This window comes from Phyllopteryx taeniolatus, chromosome 19 (genome assembly GCF_024500385.1).
Source record: "Phyllopteryx taeniolatus isolate TA_2022b chromosome 19, UOR_Ptae_1.2, whole genome shotgun sequence".
In the NCBI taxonomy this organism is placed as follows: Eukaryota; Metazoa; Chordata; class Actinopteri; order Syngnathiformes; family Syngnathidae; genus Phyllopteryx; species Phyllopteryx taeniolatus.
In genome coordinates this window covers 15,115,696-15,133,491 of record NC_084520.1, presented here as the reverse complement: position 1 = coordinate 15,133,491, position 17,796 = coordinate 15,115,696, and the positions used below count along the sequence as shown (strand labels likewise).

General features: G+C 41.3%; 1 protein-coding gene across 3 annotated transcripts in view; it reads right to left on the bottom strand.

The window, feature by feature from the left end:
* doc2a (double C2-like domains, alpha) overlaps positions 1-17,796 on the bottom strand; it is a 41,762-nt gene that overhangs the window by 11,329 nt on the left and 12,637 nt on the right. For all 3 annotated transcript variants that reach the window (XM_061757326.1, XM_061757327.1, XM_061757325.1), the window contains 5 exons: positions 9,831-10,192; positions 7,634-7,713; positions 5,915-5,989; positions 5,018-5,127; positions 1,146-1,272 (listed from right to left, as the gene is read on the bottom strand). In XM_061757326.1, coding sequence (XP_061613310.1) covers positions 1,146-1,272; positions 5,018-5,127; positions 5,915-5,989; positions 7,634-7,713; positions 9,831-10,173 — 735 coding nt within the window. In that variant the 5' untranslated portion in view covers positions 10,174-10,192. The remainder of the gene's footprint in view (positions 1-1,145; positions 1,273-5,017; positions 5,128-5,914; positions 5,990-7,633; positions 7,714-9,830; positions 10,193-17,796) is intronic.

The window sequence follows — 17,796 nt, the reverse complement described above, 5'->3', positions numbered from 1 at the left end:
AAAAACGACGGGGCGAGATGTCGGAGACGCCCGACGGCCTCCGACGGCCCGCCGAACCACAATCGTCCCCACCGACGTAGATGCTTGAATCCATTTGCTCCATCTTGTGGAGCCATTTCTTAAGTCATGCTGCAAAGGTGGTCAGCACCGTGGACAGTCACTTTTCTGTCCATTACAATTAAACCACTGTTATTAGAATTTGAATTATTAGAATTAAAACATTGTGATTTAAAGATCATAAGGGTATTTTCCCTTTGACTAATTACTGCTTCTTTTTGACTTAAGAACCTAGTAAGCAAGTAAGCAAATAAGGACGTAAGCAAGTACACTCAAAAAACAAAGTGTTTTAATTAGGTAATTTAATTATTAGTTAGGTAAATCAAATGCAAAATTCACATTTAATTAGTCTTATGAATTTAGGTTTATCGCTTTCAAATAGAGTTGACTTCAAAATAATGCTTCAAATTTATTAAGGCTAAAAATATATATTTTTTTTTTTCGAGTTTTGGAAAGGAAGTAGTAAAGCACAGTTGTCAAATTCCACATCGTCTTATGTGATGAATAATGTCTTTTATTATTAAATGCGTTTTCACAGTAACAAACAATATTTGAACAAACTATTATCCTTGCCTTCTGATTTCAAAACTAGTTATCCATCAATTTGTTGTGTTTACTGTATGTGAGACTATGATCAAACATTAACGGTTTGACAGTCATAACGGCCCTGTGAGGGAAATCGTACCAAAAATATGGCCTGCGACAAAAAATGGATTTGACACTCCTGAAGTAAAGTAATTAAGTAAGTAAGTAAATTAGATTTATATCGCACTTCACCGACTGCTAAATATAGATATGATATATAATCTGTAGTACAAGTGAGTGCATTTGAAGCTGTTATTATTATTTAGTAGGGCTTGGTATAAAAACGTTAAAATAAAGTAAAATAATTACGTGCTGTACATACAATTGCTTTAACTAATACCTGCCTTAATTCTCTACACGCATTTCAACCTTAAATCAATTTCTCACGAAATTGCGTCAATAACGCGCAGGACGTTATTCAAGGTCATTTTTTTTTGGTCTTTTCTGTCGTGATCGTGGGGTGGAAGCCCCCTACCCCCTCCCAGCATGTATTTTCTTCTCACAGGAGGTGGGCGCTCCAGACAGATGTCGAAGTGTTTGGTCTGGTCGGGCTTCACGCGGCGAAGGGCCACCCGCGACTCCCCGATGAACTCGTTATGCGTCAGCTTGTCCTCATCGCACACCGACACCCTGCGAGAGGGAGAAAGAGGAAAATGGAAATTTCCTTGACGGACAGAGCACAAGAGCATACAGAAATGGCACAAGTAAATAGAATGTAAAGAAATGGAACATTTTTGCCAAATATTTTGGGCTTCCATTCAATGGACATTGTGCCGCTCCTTCAGGTGTGCATGCCTTGGCCACCTGGGGGCAGTATAATAAAAACATATGGATTTACATGAAGGGGATTGTCACAAGTGCACAGGTATATGTCGTAATATTAGTTGCTTTTGCAGAGGATAAAGAATATTTGCCTCTAACTATTTTTATATTGTCTGTCGACATGTGTTTGTGTTCAGATACCTGTTCCGTAGAGCATTATAACATCACCACAGTGATGTTATTCGTTAGCCCATTATGTTTTACCAATAAGTTAACTAATTCACTTGGTTTTATATGTGCTGCTGCACCATTGGTGTTCATTCTGTTGCTCAAAGGGTGAAAGCACCGCAGATGATAACTAGCATTAGCATTAAGCTGGCGGACGGAAAGGCTATGTGTTTGTTCTAAATACACAAAGTGTAATTTTGTTTTGTTTTATGTTCAGCTTGACAGTTGATTTGAAGTGGGAGTGGCACTAAACAGTTTGAACCTTCTTTTTCGGAGAATCGTTTACGATCCCGCCAAACTGCTGCTCATTGGGAAGTCAGTTGAGTTCACTGCCACCGTACAGCGCAAAATTCGAACCTAAAAAACCAAATCGTCCGAATGACGGCTCATATCCGGAAAAAGTCACCAAGCTACAAATGCCTCCATATCCAGTATGTGTACATACATTCCATACATTTGTACATAAACTGCTTCCATTGCTGTAGGGATAGAGAAAGTGTATCAGGCAGGACCGAGTCGATCCATATTTATGGCTCTATCAAAGTTTTACACCTGCCACCTGCACAAGGCGTAAGAGGGAGCGAACGGGCCAGTGGAGGGAGGCGTTGTGTTTGCAATCAGAAGCGCACAGCGAGGCGAGAGAGGCCTGTAAGGCGGGTGGGCGACGCCAGCCATTTCAAAATCTAACGGTGGTGGAGAGGTTTTGTATTGTGTGGTAGGGCGCTTCAAATGGGAATCCACCTTTTATGTTTCATCTCCCATATGGTTATTAGTCTCAAAATTACAAATTAATGGCGACATAAGGCACCGCAGTTTTTGTATCTGCGGCAATCATAAAAGACGTTATTGCAGAAAAGGGGGCCAGATGTTGCTCCCGGACACAGGTGACAGGACTGGGAGGTAATATCTAGTCAAGTATCTCGGATTACAGACACTTTGGGAACCTTTCAAAAGGGCAACTGAACAAGACGTGACGATGGATGGCGCTGATGTGCGAAATGTGCAAACATAAACGGGATCTTTTCAGACTGTGAGCTCCAAAAATATGTCATGTGTTACAGGAATATACTGTTTAATATCATAAAGTAAAAAAACTACAAAATTATCCGGTCATTGTGCTGCAATAACACATGAGTGGATATATGGAATTAAAATGTTAAATTCGTCCACAGTCAATTTAAAGTGCGGGATTAAAACCAAATGCCGCACCTGATGCTCAAATCTCAAATCATCTTTCCCCATTCAAATGAATGGAAATGCCATTAATCTGTTCCAGTCTCCCACAAAAAAACGAGCACATTATAATATTGTACTTTATAAAAACATGTTGTAATAAGATAACATTCATTTGAATTCATTCTGTTGCTGCTGTTTTTGCCCACCTTGGCCACCTGGGGGCAGTAGAATACAGTCATACAACAAACAAAGAAGAGATGCTCTTCTTCCTTTGTCTGCATTCACATTGTCGCTAATCTCACTGACTCAAATTGCTGCAATGATATTAGTCTTTTTTTCACATTGCTTAAACCGCAACTATTGATGCTAATCGTTAGCATGCCAATGGCGTTTTCCATTGTATGTTGGCGTTAAGCTAGAGGGGCCTTTCTTTGGGCAGTTGTTTGGTTGTAAGGCTTTAATTTTCTTTATTTAATGTTTAGTTTGACAGTAAACTTTAACTGGGGCTTGACGGCTTGTATCCCGAAAAACCCGTAAGTCGGGTCACTTGTATCGCAAGGCACTACTTGAGTATATTGTCATGAGAATAATCAATTTTATCGGAGCAAAAAAACTTGACCTTCTTTTTTCACCTCACAGAACAAATGTCATGCATTCCTTTTTATTTCCCAAGCCGCCAGAAATGTGCTGCTGCAGAAAGTGAAGGCATATTGTATACAATGATTCAACCTTATGTAGTAGCGATGTGACTTAAAATGGCACCACACTATCATAAATACGACAGACTTCGAAATGATATTCGCTGACAGATTCCCGTTTCTGACTTTGCTTCCTGCAGCAGTGGCGATAAAACATAGAGGTGGGGAAGTAACGAAGAAGAAGGAAAAAAAAAAAAGTAAATTGCATCGCGAAATTGAGCTCTGCTCTTTTGTCACATTCAACAAAGCAGCAGAGCAGAAATTGGAAATTGGATGATTTGCTCTTAGTATTTGTGTTATAATGTTAGTGGGGTGGTGGACTTATTCATATCTTAGGAAGATTAAGTTTGAGTAAGTTTAAAGCTCTTATACAGTGAACCCAGCAGCTACAATGTTAGGTAAGTCTAAACAACTCTCGCAATGCTCATTTGTGACTTGGATTGAAAAACATATTTTAATGAAACAGTCTACTTATTATTCATTTATTCACAGACGTCACGTTCAAATGTTCACTACTTGAGAGCTTCACATATCGCTGTCTTTAGTTTTGATGACATTTCTTTCCTCAGATATTTAATGTCTTTTCGAGTTCATTTTAGATGCCCTTCTTAATGCTGGAAAAATCGGGGTGTTCTAAAACCTTTGACCAGCAGCATATATATATATATATATATATATTTAAAATCGATGTGTATATATAGTGTATGTATAAGTGTTACAGAGACATACACACAAACACTTTTTTTAAACCTCCCATATTTGTTTTTATATATTTGGTACTCGGTACTTATTTGAAGGTATAGGGGTACTCGTGAAGGCTGCCCATACAAGCCACCGATACCGAAAAATCTGACATTGTGTAAGACCTCCTGGCCAGTTGGTGGCGCTAACATGGGTGAATCATTATGTGCGGCAGAAAGAAAGAAAGGTCTTAATTACAATTTTATGTATCTAAGTACTAGTAATACTGGTACTCAGTATCAGTGGGTACGCCAGAGTGAATACTCGTATTGGTATCGGTCTGAAAAAAAAGTGGTATGGAACATCCCCACTCGGCATTATGCATATGTCGTCGTCTAAAAGCTCCTCTGGTGAACACGGTGTCACAGGTCAGCCTTTTCCCTCTGGAGATTGTCCGTCAATCCCGTTTAAATCCTACGTGGTGAAAGTTTTAGTCGCATGGACGTGACGATTCCCAGCTTTTCCCACCTTTGGTGGCGGCAGGGGGTCTAGGACATCAAAACACCCCGTGGTGCTTAAGCGTGACCTCAATCTGTCATGGCAAAACAAAACCAGTCGGTTTGAGGCGGGATCCTCACTGATCCCGACGGGCCGCGGGGAAAGAACAAAGCGGCCGGAGGAATCGGCGGCGCGGAGCCTGGGAACGCGGTGTAATGGGCACCGCAAAAAAAAAAAGGCCCAACAGTGCAGCGCGGACGGGTGTGATCAAAACAGGCTGGAAGAGAGAACTTCCTGTCAAAAGAGCGCGAGAGAGACGGGGGAATATTTACCGCAGCGTTTTGCGAGACATGTCCTCCTCGGTGATGCCGCAGTATGTGAGCGTCTCGTTCCACACCGGGTTCAAAGTGTTACGGACCGTCTTGGTTTTCAGTTTGTTGGCCTGCAGAATACAAAGAATTAAAAAAAAAAAAAACATCACCAATTGATGATGACGAGTAGAGGTTCAGGAAACAAGACAATTCTTTCTATACCTCGTATGGAAAGGAGTTTATTCCAAATATTTCTACTAGTACATGGTACGATATCGAACAAATGCTGACGACTTTTCATAAAGCTTTTCATAAATCTGATTAAGCATTTATTTGACATTCTTGATATCTGGCTTAAAATCAATGTACTAATAGTGCACTCTTTGTCCTCACTAGTAAGACGATTCAGCGCACTAGTAGGGCACATTAGCTGAACAACTTGTAACGTTTTTTTCCACTTCTAACACCATTTCGGGGCCAATTTTTAGAAAAAAAAAAAGAGACTGCAAATAGTAGACGTAGATGTTTTCCACTACTAGTGCCACTTTTGGGCTACCACTGCTACTCACCCTTTCTCGATGTGCCGGCTCAGCAACTCCGTACACCAGTTGACTAACATGCATGTGATCTGGTGTTCATTCACTAATAAGTTTGATGGAAACACTATAGACTTTAATTACTTGTGCTAGAATCGCTTATAACAACACAGGTTATACTAACATATCAACTAACAGGTTCTTACAGGTGTTTAGACACTGAAAAAGAATCCCACCACACCACTCAGCAGTAGCACTGCCTTGCTCATTTGTCCTGCCCTTTTCGGTTCTCTCTAATCTGTTTTTCTTGGTTAGTTATTGCATGTCCTCACTGAACAGGAGAGGTTTTTAAAAAAAAAAAAAAAAAAAAAAAGATTCCGACCTTGCAGGCTCCCGGCAAGAGGTGCAGCTTCACGTAGGGATCCGCCAAGCCGTTGAAATCCATCGGTTTCAGACCCTTGCGGAGACAGAGACAGGACGTACAGTACGTGAGGGGAAACGAAAGCGTGACGGAGGACATTTGCGCAAATGCTCAGGAAGATCCATAAAAGGAAGGTGAAGGCTTCGTTTCCAGGTTGAATTATTGCAAGGAGCTGAAGGATATTTGGGAAAAGGTCTCGGGACAGACGTTATATCATATCAGAGGTTGAGCTAGACCAGTGATTCTCAAACTTCAAAAAATATGTAGCCCTCCAAGTCCCACTATAAGGACCAACAAAAAAATATGGTAGCATTGTGGTAGCTTGCATAGTCAGCATGAGCGTAAGCTAGCAACCAATGGCGGCAAACTTATCTTGATCGCTAACGAGCTTGACTCGACTAGAAAGTGACGTGTTTTTTTCTTTTTTCTTTTTTAAACTTTGTTGAGATCACAGAAGTGCCGAGCCATAACGTGACGTCGGCCAGCTCGGGACGCTGGAATGTTACGTCCTATTTACTGCGTGTGTCAAACTTTGAATTCGACTCAATGGGCAAAGGTTGGTGCGCCCCAGACCGGGAATGCATCATTACGCAGACAACACACATGAGGGAAACAACTTTACTCATCATTCATTACATACTACTTATCCTGCTAATACATAGAATAGATATACATATATTTTGAAACCTTTTTCATTTGATTACAAATAATTCAATTACATTTTTTGTCTTCAACAGAAGTTATGTGGTGACCACAATACGTGGTTGGGGTGGCACCCTAGCGCCCTCTATTGAGCATGACTGATTAGTGTGCCACAGAAATTTACACTTATTTTGTCTATTTTTGTTCTTACAACAAAAAAACTATCTTTGTTTATCTATCTATGCCATCAACGTATAGTGACATGCAGAACAATTAGTCTCTCTTCAACTAGATGGCAAAAGGTACATTTTACCCGCGTATTGACCGGTTGCCATTCATAAACTGACACAAGATCAGCATTCATTTTGGAAATGTACAGTACTTTTAGAAACCCCTTAGTTGCCCCTGAATCTTAATTTTTAGACATTTAGGACAATTGTATGCTAAAATTGCCCTCATAATCACTGCTAAGTTTACCTCGCATCAACAGTGCCATAATGAAATACGTGACATTTTGATTTGGATGTTATAGCTCCACTCATATCAGGCGCGGGCGTCTTTGTACGCATCTATTCCAAATGTCCCGAACCATTTACAAAGCTTTCATCCGCTGGTATCGAGATTTTACAGCCCCACCAGCGGCTCTGTGATGGCGTCGAACATCAAAGCGACGGGCTCGCGGCCAAACAAATGCAACGCTTTTAATGTGTTCAAATCACATGCAAGTGCCCTAAAAAAGAAGATAACAGAACACAACCACGTTTGATCCTGATTGGATTTTTGTGTTATTTGAATGCTGAGTGCCTGAACCCGGGAGAGATAGATACAGTAGATAGATGGATGGATAAATGTTTGTATCCCATTTTAGCATGTACAGTGGTACCTTGACTTGTGACATCAATTCATTACGTGACCAAGATCCCAATTTCGTCAGATATCAAATCAATTTTCCCCATGGAAATGAACTGAAATACCAATAATCTGTTCCAGCCCCCCTCCAAAAAAAAAAACAATAAACATTGAGTTGTGCTAATTTACCTTCGCTTTCAGGACAGTGCAGTGCAAGGAGCTGGTGGCTCTGTCGTACAGCAAGTCAAACTCCAACGTCCCCAAAGAAGCTATGGATCGAGCACATTTGACATTTGGTATTGACATTGCATTACAATACATCCGCGAAATGACAAGTTCTGCAGTCATTTCGTACATGAAATGCTTGCTGAAAAGTCTCGAGCTGGTTCAAAATGGTGCCGCTCGCCTCTTAACTGGAGCACGTAGGAGGGAGCATATAACTTGAACTGAGCCCATATTTTTGTGTATTATTTTTTTCCATTGGTTTTAACTTTGTTACTGCTATATTGTTTTCAATTATTTTATGCTCTACTGTCTTATGTTTTCAGCTTGCTTTTTAATGTGCAGTGTTTTGTTTCAGCCGCGCATGTTTGTAAAGTGCTATACCGATAAAATTAAGCTAAGTTGAGTTGTCTAGGTGTTTACTAGAGCGAGAGAAACACCTTTTTCGATTCTTCTGTATGTCGTGACTCCTGGATTTACAGCGTACTGTATTGACAATCAAATTAAAAAATGATTGAATCCTTGAATCATTGAATAACTGAAAGTTAGTAACTGTAGACTGTTTGGAATTGATTAGTAAATGCAGTTAAAATAAAGGGAGTCAAGGATACTTTAAATAGTATTATAATAAAGTACTCCATGGGATTTGTGAACTATTCTCATGTTCTCATTGTTGAATGGAAACCTCTCTGACAGCGTCAATCAAAGTTTAACATGATTACCTTCGTAAAACAGATTTTTTTATCATACAATTCTTCTTATTAACAGCTACACATGTGCCTTATTAAAGGATTCAATCATTCATTTCCACTTCAAATAATGCATGAAATCCTCCTTCACACATTTTCTTTTTTTTTTTTTTTTCAACTGAAGTCGGTGACGCACATTGCCTTTTTTGAGGTCCCAGAGGGGTGAACGTGGTGGAATTCTTTAGTTCGAAAATAGTCGCATGTAGGCTACATCACGCGTTAAATCGTGATGCCCTTCTTTGGAGCATCGTGTGACGACTGTGGCACATTAAATCATGTAGGCAGCCGTGACGTTGTTAATTAAGACCATTTTAGAGGATTCTTGCAGTGAGAATGACGAGATTAAGCCAAATTTTTGCTACAGAGGTGTACTTATTGTTGCGTAGTGGTGGGAAGTAAATATGCACATGTCGTTACTGTGTGCAAGTACCGGTAGATTTTTCAGGTATCTGGACTTGAGTATTTTTGGAGTTGTTACTTTTACTCACTACATTTTAAAACAGATACCTGTACTGTTTGCTCTTTGTCAAAATAGGTTTGTTACTTTTTTCAACCTCCACGGATGACGACACGACGTAAAAAAAGATGTACATAAAGAGAGGACCGTGAAAAAATATATATTTTTTTACTTTTGTACTTTTCAGAGCCCAGTGTTTTTTTTTGTTTTTTTTACCTACCAGTAATTACAGAAGTCGTCCTTCTACTTTTACAAGTCCTTTTCTACACAAGTATCTGCACCTCTGCTTGAGTACAAAATGTGAGTACTTTTGCCACGTCTTTTGTTGTGACCATGCATTGTGCAGTGGTACCTTGACTTAAGAGTTGAATAATTCCTTTCAAGCTTGTAAAAAAAAAAAAAAAAAGCACTGTAGTGTAAAATGTAAATATAAAAACATGATGAAACAATAAAAGACAATGGAAAGAAATGCATTTTCTTTTAAATGAAGAAGTGTAATTAAGCTGAAAGTCATAACCGCACATAGAGTATACTACAGTAGTGTATTTGTGTGTTGACATACGCCATTAAGGGGGCAGGGGGGGCATGGCCTAATGAGTGACGTCAGGAGCTCTGACTCCAGCTCCAGTTAGCCATTTTACAAGCGGTAATGTCTGCTCCGTGCTCCTTGTGAGTATATTCATTTTGAATTTGTGTATTTGGCTGCTTCTCCCCTTCAATAAATGGCTGAAAGTGCACTGCATTTCAATGTTTTTTTTTTTTTTTTTTACTCACTCGAGCGGCAATGTATCTGAAGCTTGAAGCCAAATTTGAGCTCGCAGCACAAAGCAAAAAAATGTTTAAGCGACGGCTCGTAACTGGAAAAACTCGTCAATTGGGTCACCCGTAAGTCAAGGTATCACTGTATGTTGGACAGGTGCGTTCTATTTATTGCTCCAGTAAGTTCCCAGTGACTCACTGTTATCGTCGCTGTCACAGCTGTCCACCTCGACGGAGGTGTCAATGCTGCTCATGGCGGACAGCGAGCCCCCCGCGGCCCCGCCGCCTCTCGCCGCTAACAAGGGCGACAACAGGCCGCCGCTGCCTCCTCCCGCTCCGCCTTGACCCGTCCCGCCGGGGAAGAGGGCAGCCGAGGCTCCCGTCTGATTGGGCGAGAGCGGCTCCGAGAAGGAGGAAGTGGGCGAGAGGCGGGGGAAGTAGGCAGAGATTTGGCGGATGGGCCGGATTGGTCCCGGGCAGACGTCGATGGCCATGTGCTCCTGGATGGTGATGGCTAAAGTTTTTCCTTTCCGGACGGTCATTGGGATGAAGGGAGGAAGACTGAAAGAAGAGTAAGCGTCACAACTCAATTTACTCATATGGGGCACCATTTGTAAATAAACATTTCAAAAACAGCAACATTTAGATTCAAACAGTTTTAAAAAAAAACTGTCCATTTTTGAGAGTCACTTTTCTGCACATTTACAACAATATTTGTCAACATAATTAGTTCAATCCAAATATTAAATGTTACATCTAAATGTTAAATTATATGTAAATGTTATATATATATTTAAATCCATCCATCCATTTTCTGAGCCACTTATCCTCACTAGGGTCGCGGGCATGCTGGAGCCTATCCCAGCTATCATCGGGTAGGAGGCGGGGTACACCCTAAACTGGTTGCCAGCCAATCGCAGGGCACATACAAACAAACAACCATTCACACTCACAGTCATGCCTACGGGCAATTTAGAGTCCCCAATTAATGCATGTTTTTGGGATGTGGGAGGAAACCGGAGTGCCCGGAGAAAACCCACGCAGGCACGGGGAGAACATGCAAAGTCCACACAGGCGGGGACGGGGATTGAACCCCACTCCTCAGAACTGTGAGGCTGACGCTCTAACCAGTCGGCCACCGTGCCGCCATATATTTAAATTTAAATGTAAAATCTAAATAAACATATCTAAATGTTAAATGTAAACTTAAATATAAATGTTAAATGTCAATGTTGAATATATATCTAAATGTTTAGTATGCACGTAAACATAAAAAGAGTATGCACGTAAACATAAAAATCGTTTTTTTCAGGCAAGGACATTTCATAGTGCAACACCGAGGAGAGAAACAAAAAAAATAAATACATTTTACCTGAAAAGGAATTGGAAGAATACAATGAAATATTTAGTTCCACCTGAAACATTTAGATTTAACATTTAGATATACATATATATAAGATTTAGCTGTATATTTAACATTTACATTTAACATAACTTTTGTTTTTCATCTTTTCAGGCAAAATAAAATTTTTTTTACACGTTTGTCTTTTACATGATACAAGATATGTAATTGCTGACCTCCTCAGTGTTGCAAATTCAAACTGCCGCTAAAAATAAAGCCATAATCCAGTAATGGACTCTTGGACGTAGATTCTAGTGATAATAACTACCTGAAATAACAAACGAGTTTGGAGAAACTTTATTTGATGAGTATGTTGAGTTTGAAGTCTGTTTTATTTTGGTACATCAAATCAATTTTCCCCACTAAAATGAATAGAAATTCCATTATTCCATTCATCATTGCAGGTTTCAAAATGTGGGCATCTGGTCACCACGAGATCCAAATATATTGTACTGTGTGTTACTGAGATTGGAATAATTGTATAATTCCCTCATTTCATTTCTACTGCTTATTCTGCTCGGGATTGTGGCTGAACTTGATCCTATTTCCAACTGAGTTTGAGCGATAGGCTCGTTACAAACTGAACCGGTTGGCATCCAATCACGTTCACCCCTATATGCAATCGTCATCCGCCGCTGTGCCGCCGACCGGTATAATATTACCAGAAATGTTATTCGTGAGGCCTTACTTTTCTGTTTTACAGCCCAACATGATAGTTACACCGTAACTGCGTTGCTCTGGCAACTCCCTGCAATTACCAACACGGCGAATTTCATATAGACGAGGATCTTATTTGTTTGGAAGTACAGCTATGGACCGCTCTCGTGCTGCAATAATTACAAATCTCACAAAAAGGAAGTTACATGTAGAAAACAGCAGCTGGTGTGTTCTAATTTGCATTTTCGTGGACCACATCGGAATAGACTTGAGGCTACGGGGATAAAAGATGAAGCATTACGCTTAGCAGATCTCCTGCCCGAAGCCTTCATCCTCCTCGATCAAACTGCAGCGTGTCATCTAAATCCGCCATAGACAATCTGGTGATTATGGGATGGAGTCTGCTGTATACAGCGGAGCCCTATAATGGCATGACGGTTATATAAAGTTGTGTTAGCAGAGCGCAGAGTTGACCACGACCGGGCCGCTCCGTCTGTTCGCGTCCTTAAATAAACAAGAGGGGGCCGCGTTGAAAACATCTGAAAGGCTTTTGTTTTCTAAAGACAGAACGCAGCTGGCCTTGGTGGAGGCGTTCTGTCTTCGGTGGTTGATAAATTCCCCTCTGGACCACCTGCAGCATCCATCGATTGCAAGAGAAATGCTCAGTGTTATATCGCTGGAGTTAAGTGTTAAAAAAAAAAACATAAAAAAGCTGGCGACTTGGAGGAGATGAGGTGAGTCACACACTTTCTCACAGTTTTGGCAGCTTTTTGCATCAACTAAGGGAAGCAGTCCAAGTACCCAGCAAGTACCCAGCACAGCACATTCAGGCTCGATCAACAAAAGTGATCGATTACAAATTTCTTTCTTTTTGTAACAGATTTGCATACAGATGTTAAAGGCCCAAATTATGTGACTGATGAACGGGCTGCAAAACAGCATTGCGGTGTAAACAAAACAAGAAAAAAAAGTCAAGGTTTCAGCAGTTTTCAGTTTAAAATGGTCACACTAACAAAGTATGAGCAATTCCTTTCATGTAAGTTACTTGTGAAAGTGTATGTAAGGTTGGTTCTGGTTCAGACTTGTTCAAAGTGTACTGTACCAACCAAGACCTTATTCTGGTGCTTCACAACTCGATTTCACGTTAGCATTGCTTCAACTTCAGCTATTCATCCTCCTTCAGTGATAACGATACTTGCAATTAAGTGTAGCTTTTTTGCCGCCATAGAGGCGAGTACTAGTGACTTACAGGAGCCGCGGTGGGACAATGTTTAGCCACCCGCAGCGCATGCAGCGCAAGGTAGCTTAGCGCCTAGCTTTTCCCCAGTAGTTCCTGAGCAGCGGGGAAAGTGCGGAAGATGGGGGACTGTTGGAAGTGTACACACCGGTTTTTAAACCTTTTTTATTATTATTATTATTATTATTATTATTGTTATTGTACGTTAAAATCAGTTTAAGCAAAAACCTGTTAACCACATTCAAGCGGAAGCCTTTGCAGTCATCAGGAAAGCTGCGCAACATTCTGGCCAAGAAGCGGCTCAGAAAAGCGTTGCCTGTGATTGTTGACCTTCTACAGAATCTCAGGGTCGTTCGTCTCGGAGGCGACGGGGCTGCGAGCGCAAACAGCGGGCGACGCGCATCACGGCTCATCCGGCCAGCATCTCCTTGGCTGAGGATGAAACAGTCGTCAATGTTGCCAGCTGCCAAGCCCCGAAACGTCTGACTTATTTGACTGAGACCATGTTGACAGGCCACTGGCTCCGTTTTTGCACAACCATTTGAGTCCCTAAAGCAGCATTTGTGGGCCCCTGCACAAAGTGTTTTATTGGTCCGCCACTCATTCTCATAATAAAAAAATTAAACAAAACGTTACTAGAAAAAGTTCAAATAAAAACATGACAAAACTTGAATGTAAAGCCGAGCGACGTGGACGAACGTGACTGAACTGTTAGACAGTTACACACAGGGTTTAGCAACTAGTCTTCATGAATGGCCGACGGTCGGCAACTAGTTTTTGCTGCAAAATTTGAGTCGCATGTGAATGGTGCACAGATGTAACAGCCAATCAAAAATGCCATGTGGTGTCATGTGATCTTTCACAACAAAAATTGTATTTCTGTGTATCAAGCGAGATCCAGTTAGCTGCCGACAGTATATATACTGTATGTTTTATGTTTCGCAATAATACTTAACTGAATGTACTTTACCTGCGGCTATAAAGCGAAGCGTGTACACTCTATGTCACCAAAACACACAAGTGCATTCAATGATTGGGACTATAAGGCCAACAACCTTTTAAATGTCCACACTTTCTCATTTATCCCCGTGTTTCCTCTCTTTAGATTATTATAAAATAGCTACAGCAGCCAGCGCCATATTGTTAGTGGTTCAATAAAATGATATGTGTGGTACCTCAAAAGGTTGTTTCTGAAAAAGAACATCAGGGGCCGCAGTTTTTCCATTGGAGCGAGTTAGTTTGCGTGCGGGTGTGAGTCGCTGACTGTAATTTGTTCACGATTGTCCACTTCTGTCTAGTTAATCCGTATTATTTTTAATAATTTTTTTAAATGTAAAAAAGGTTTCATGAAAATTTGTAACCCTACTTTCTTTAGAAATTGCAAATACTCTCTGATGTTATCACACTATGTTTTAATTAAATTAAAGTAGAGATCACTCTACTGCTAATAACGCTTTGCTTTGTCACCGACAACACCAAGCTTACTCTTTTTTTAATGTTTAGTTGCTTAGCATATGTGGTGGAGGTGGGACTGCATCAGGGATCAGCCCCAAGCCCCTTCCTGTTTGCAGTGGTGATGGATAGGTTGACAGATGAGGTTAGACTGGAATCCCCATGGACCATGATGTTTGCGGATGACATTGTGATATGCAGTGAAAGCAGGGAGTAGGTGGAGGAACAGTTAGAAAGATGAAGGCATGCAATGGAAAGCAGAGGAATGAAGATTAGCCGAAGTACGACAGAATATATGTGCATAAATGAGAGGGGTGTTGGGGTAAGAGTGAGTCTACAGGGAGAAGAGATAGCAAGGTGAGTGTGGTCAGGAAGTGAAGAAACGGGTCCAAGCAGGTTGGAACGGGTGGAGGAAGGTGTCAGGTGTGACAGAAGAATCTCTGCTAGGATGAAGGGCAAGGCTTATAAAACAGTGGTGAGGCCAGCCATGATGTACGGATTAGAGACAGTGGCACTGAAGAGACAACAGGAAGCAGAGGTGGAGGTGGCCGAAATCAAGATGTTGAGGTTCGCTCTCGAGTGACCAGGTTGGATAAAATTTGAAATTAGCTCATCAGAGGGACAGCCAAGGTTCGTTGTTTTAAGAGACAAAGTTAGAGAGCGCAGACTTCGATGGTTTGGACACGTCTAGAGGAGAGAGAGTCAGTATATTGGTAGTAGGGATGATGAAGATGGAGCTGCCAGGCAAGAGAGCTAGAGGAAGACCAACGAGAAGGTTGATGGATGCCGTGAGGGAAGACATGAGGGCAGCTGGTGTTCGAGAGGAGGATGCAGGAGATAGGCTTGCATGGAAAAGGATGACGCGCTGTGGCGACTCCTAAAGGGACAAGCCCAAAGGAAAAGAAGAAGAAGCGGCTTAGCATATGTCGACATTCACATATTCAATTGGTTTTAGCACATTTCACAAACATAAGGTGAAGTGGGCCACCCGAATTGCTTCCACTTTGTTTTATATGTGGAAAAGGTTTTCACAAATTGTTTTGTTGTGTGTGATTTTCCACCATTTTTGGCTGGCCTCCGTTGGGGTGCCAACCAATCACAGTTGGTACGCTGAAAAGAGCTGAGCAGATTAGTGCACTGGGAGTCGTCACCTCCATGAAACGTGCCTCGTCACGTACAGCCTCTTGCCAAGACGAGAGAACACAACATGCTGGATGTCTTCCATTGTTTACCGTGTTCTTCTCAGTGAATTCATTGGCACTTTACGCACTTGGCATCGCTACGGTGTCACAATATTGACATCGCCGTCCCACTGACACAAGCTACATCAAGCAAGCCCGATTTTCATCCATTCCTCATTTTCCATAGCGCTTCTCTATGGAGCCTATCCCAGCTGACGATGGGCGAAAGGTGGGGTAGTACACACGGCTGTGCAAAATGTGAATGTGTAGTGTGCATGCCAGACCAGTGGTTGGCGAGGTCACTTTGCATAGAAATACACGTACACACCAACTGTTTATATTACTTTAACATCTATGCTAATTTATGTTACCTCATCTATGCCGTGTTCACAATATCCGTAAGCACTAAGTTAGCGGACATTCGTTAGACGAAGTTACATGGTTCACTTGAACATTTTGTTGTGTAAATACACAATGTTAAATTCTCTTCTGTTTTATGTGTCAGTTTTACAGTAAACCAACTGGGAGTGGCAAATAAATAGCTTGAAGCCAGCACGCTTCGCCTCTTATTTGGAGAACTGTGTGAGCGAGAGAGGGAGAACAGGGCCTAAGGAATACTTTAAAAAGGGTGTTTTATAGAGTTAAAGTGTGTTTTAATACGTTTAAAAAGTGTGGGAGAGGTAGAACTAAACAAAATTCTTTTTGAATGATCTCTATGGTGGATTTTCGCCGATTGCGGATGGGTCTGATGCGTATCTCCCGCGATAAACGGGGATGCACTGTACTTAATACTTAACTTACATGACCGCGTCGTTTTGTGTTTGTAGCGTTTCAACGGAAAGCGTAACCACCGTTGTTTTCCGAAACCTAACAACCTCGCGTTAAGGGTAAGAGTGATGGAAGATCAACACGTGTAAAGCATCTCATTCTTCTCTCCACAATAAAACAAGCGTAGCTGCCCACTGGAGCAAATAATCTGACGATGACGTCAGGGTGAAGCCGAAGTAATGAATTTCAAGTCATAATAAAAGAACACAAATCCTTGTGCTGATGACTGAACGATTCATTCACGCTGATGAGAAGATAACTAAAAGTCCGGCAAAATGTGACAGAAGGTGCACAGAAATGCCAGCGAACATGCAGATTGCATCAGTTCATTAATTCCCCCCCCCCCCATACACACACGCGCAGATAATGCAGCTGGTTGATGCGTGTGTGTGTGTGTGTGTGTGTGTGTGTTGATGTGATGTGCACAGTCAGTGGCACATGTGGTTATGAGCACACGTACACCCGAGAGGGACTGCTGGCTGGCAAAGCAAAAAAAAAAAAAGGAGAAGCTCCCAGCGAGATGCTGATTGATCGCGCTCATGACGCCAGCTTTCATCCTTTCTTTTCATCCTCACAACGGGAAAACTCTTCAGTTGTTGGTAGAGTTAAAATGACTTCAATAATATCGAGGAGAGCCGGATAAGCGTGAAGATGATTTTATATTTTTTCAAGAAGGGAATGACAATCATACCGCCAAAGCGACGTACACAGTTGTTGTTCGAAGACTTCTTATCCAAGCTTCTCTTTTATGTTCTGTAAAAGTCACTCCCACTACCTTCATTGTTATGGGAAGCTGTTTGAGCATTTAAAGGATATTCTTGATCTCCATCTTAAGGTCCATGTACTAGTGCACTCTTTGGCCTCAGAAGACAATTCAGCACATTAGTAGAGCGACTATGTCTTACTAGTAATGTTTTTTTCCCCCCCACTACTACTGCCACTTTTGGACTATTTGTACACAGTTAAACCTTATTAGTCAACTACAGCGCTGCACTAGTGACATTACTTGGCCTAACTAGTAGGCATGTGTCAGGCACTAATAGCCTCTTGGACCCTACAGATAGCACCAAAATTCCCACTGTTGTCTCGCTCGTAGAGATTGGAATCGATTAGAAGTCAGCGATTCCGGTATGGGTACTGCTTTTTGAACGATTTTTTTTTTTATCGATTCTTCTATAATTTCTCATTGGGTAAGGGAATGAAATGATACAAATGATATATGATATCATTGATGTCGAAAATTAAAGCTTTGCGAGTAGCGCCGGTATAATCGTTAGGCGTGAAATATACGATAGCTAAACTTCAGAGCGCTTCTGCCTTGACGCCATGTTGGAAAAGTTGAGAACCAAAATACACTTCCTGCGTGTGACATCATCACTCATTCGAGAGGAATCGATCAGTGGAATGG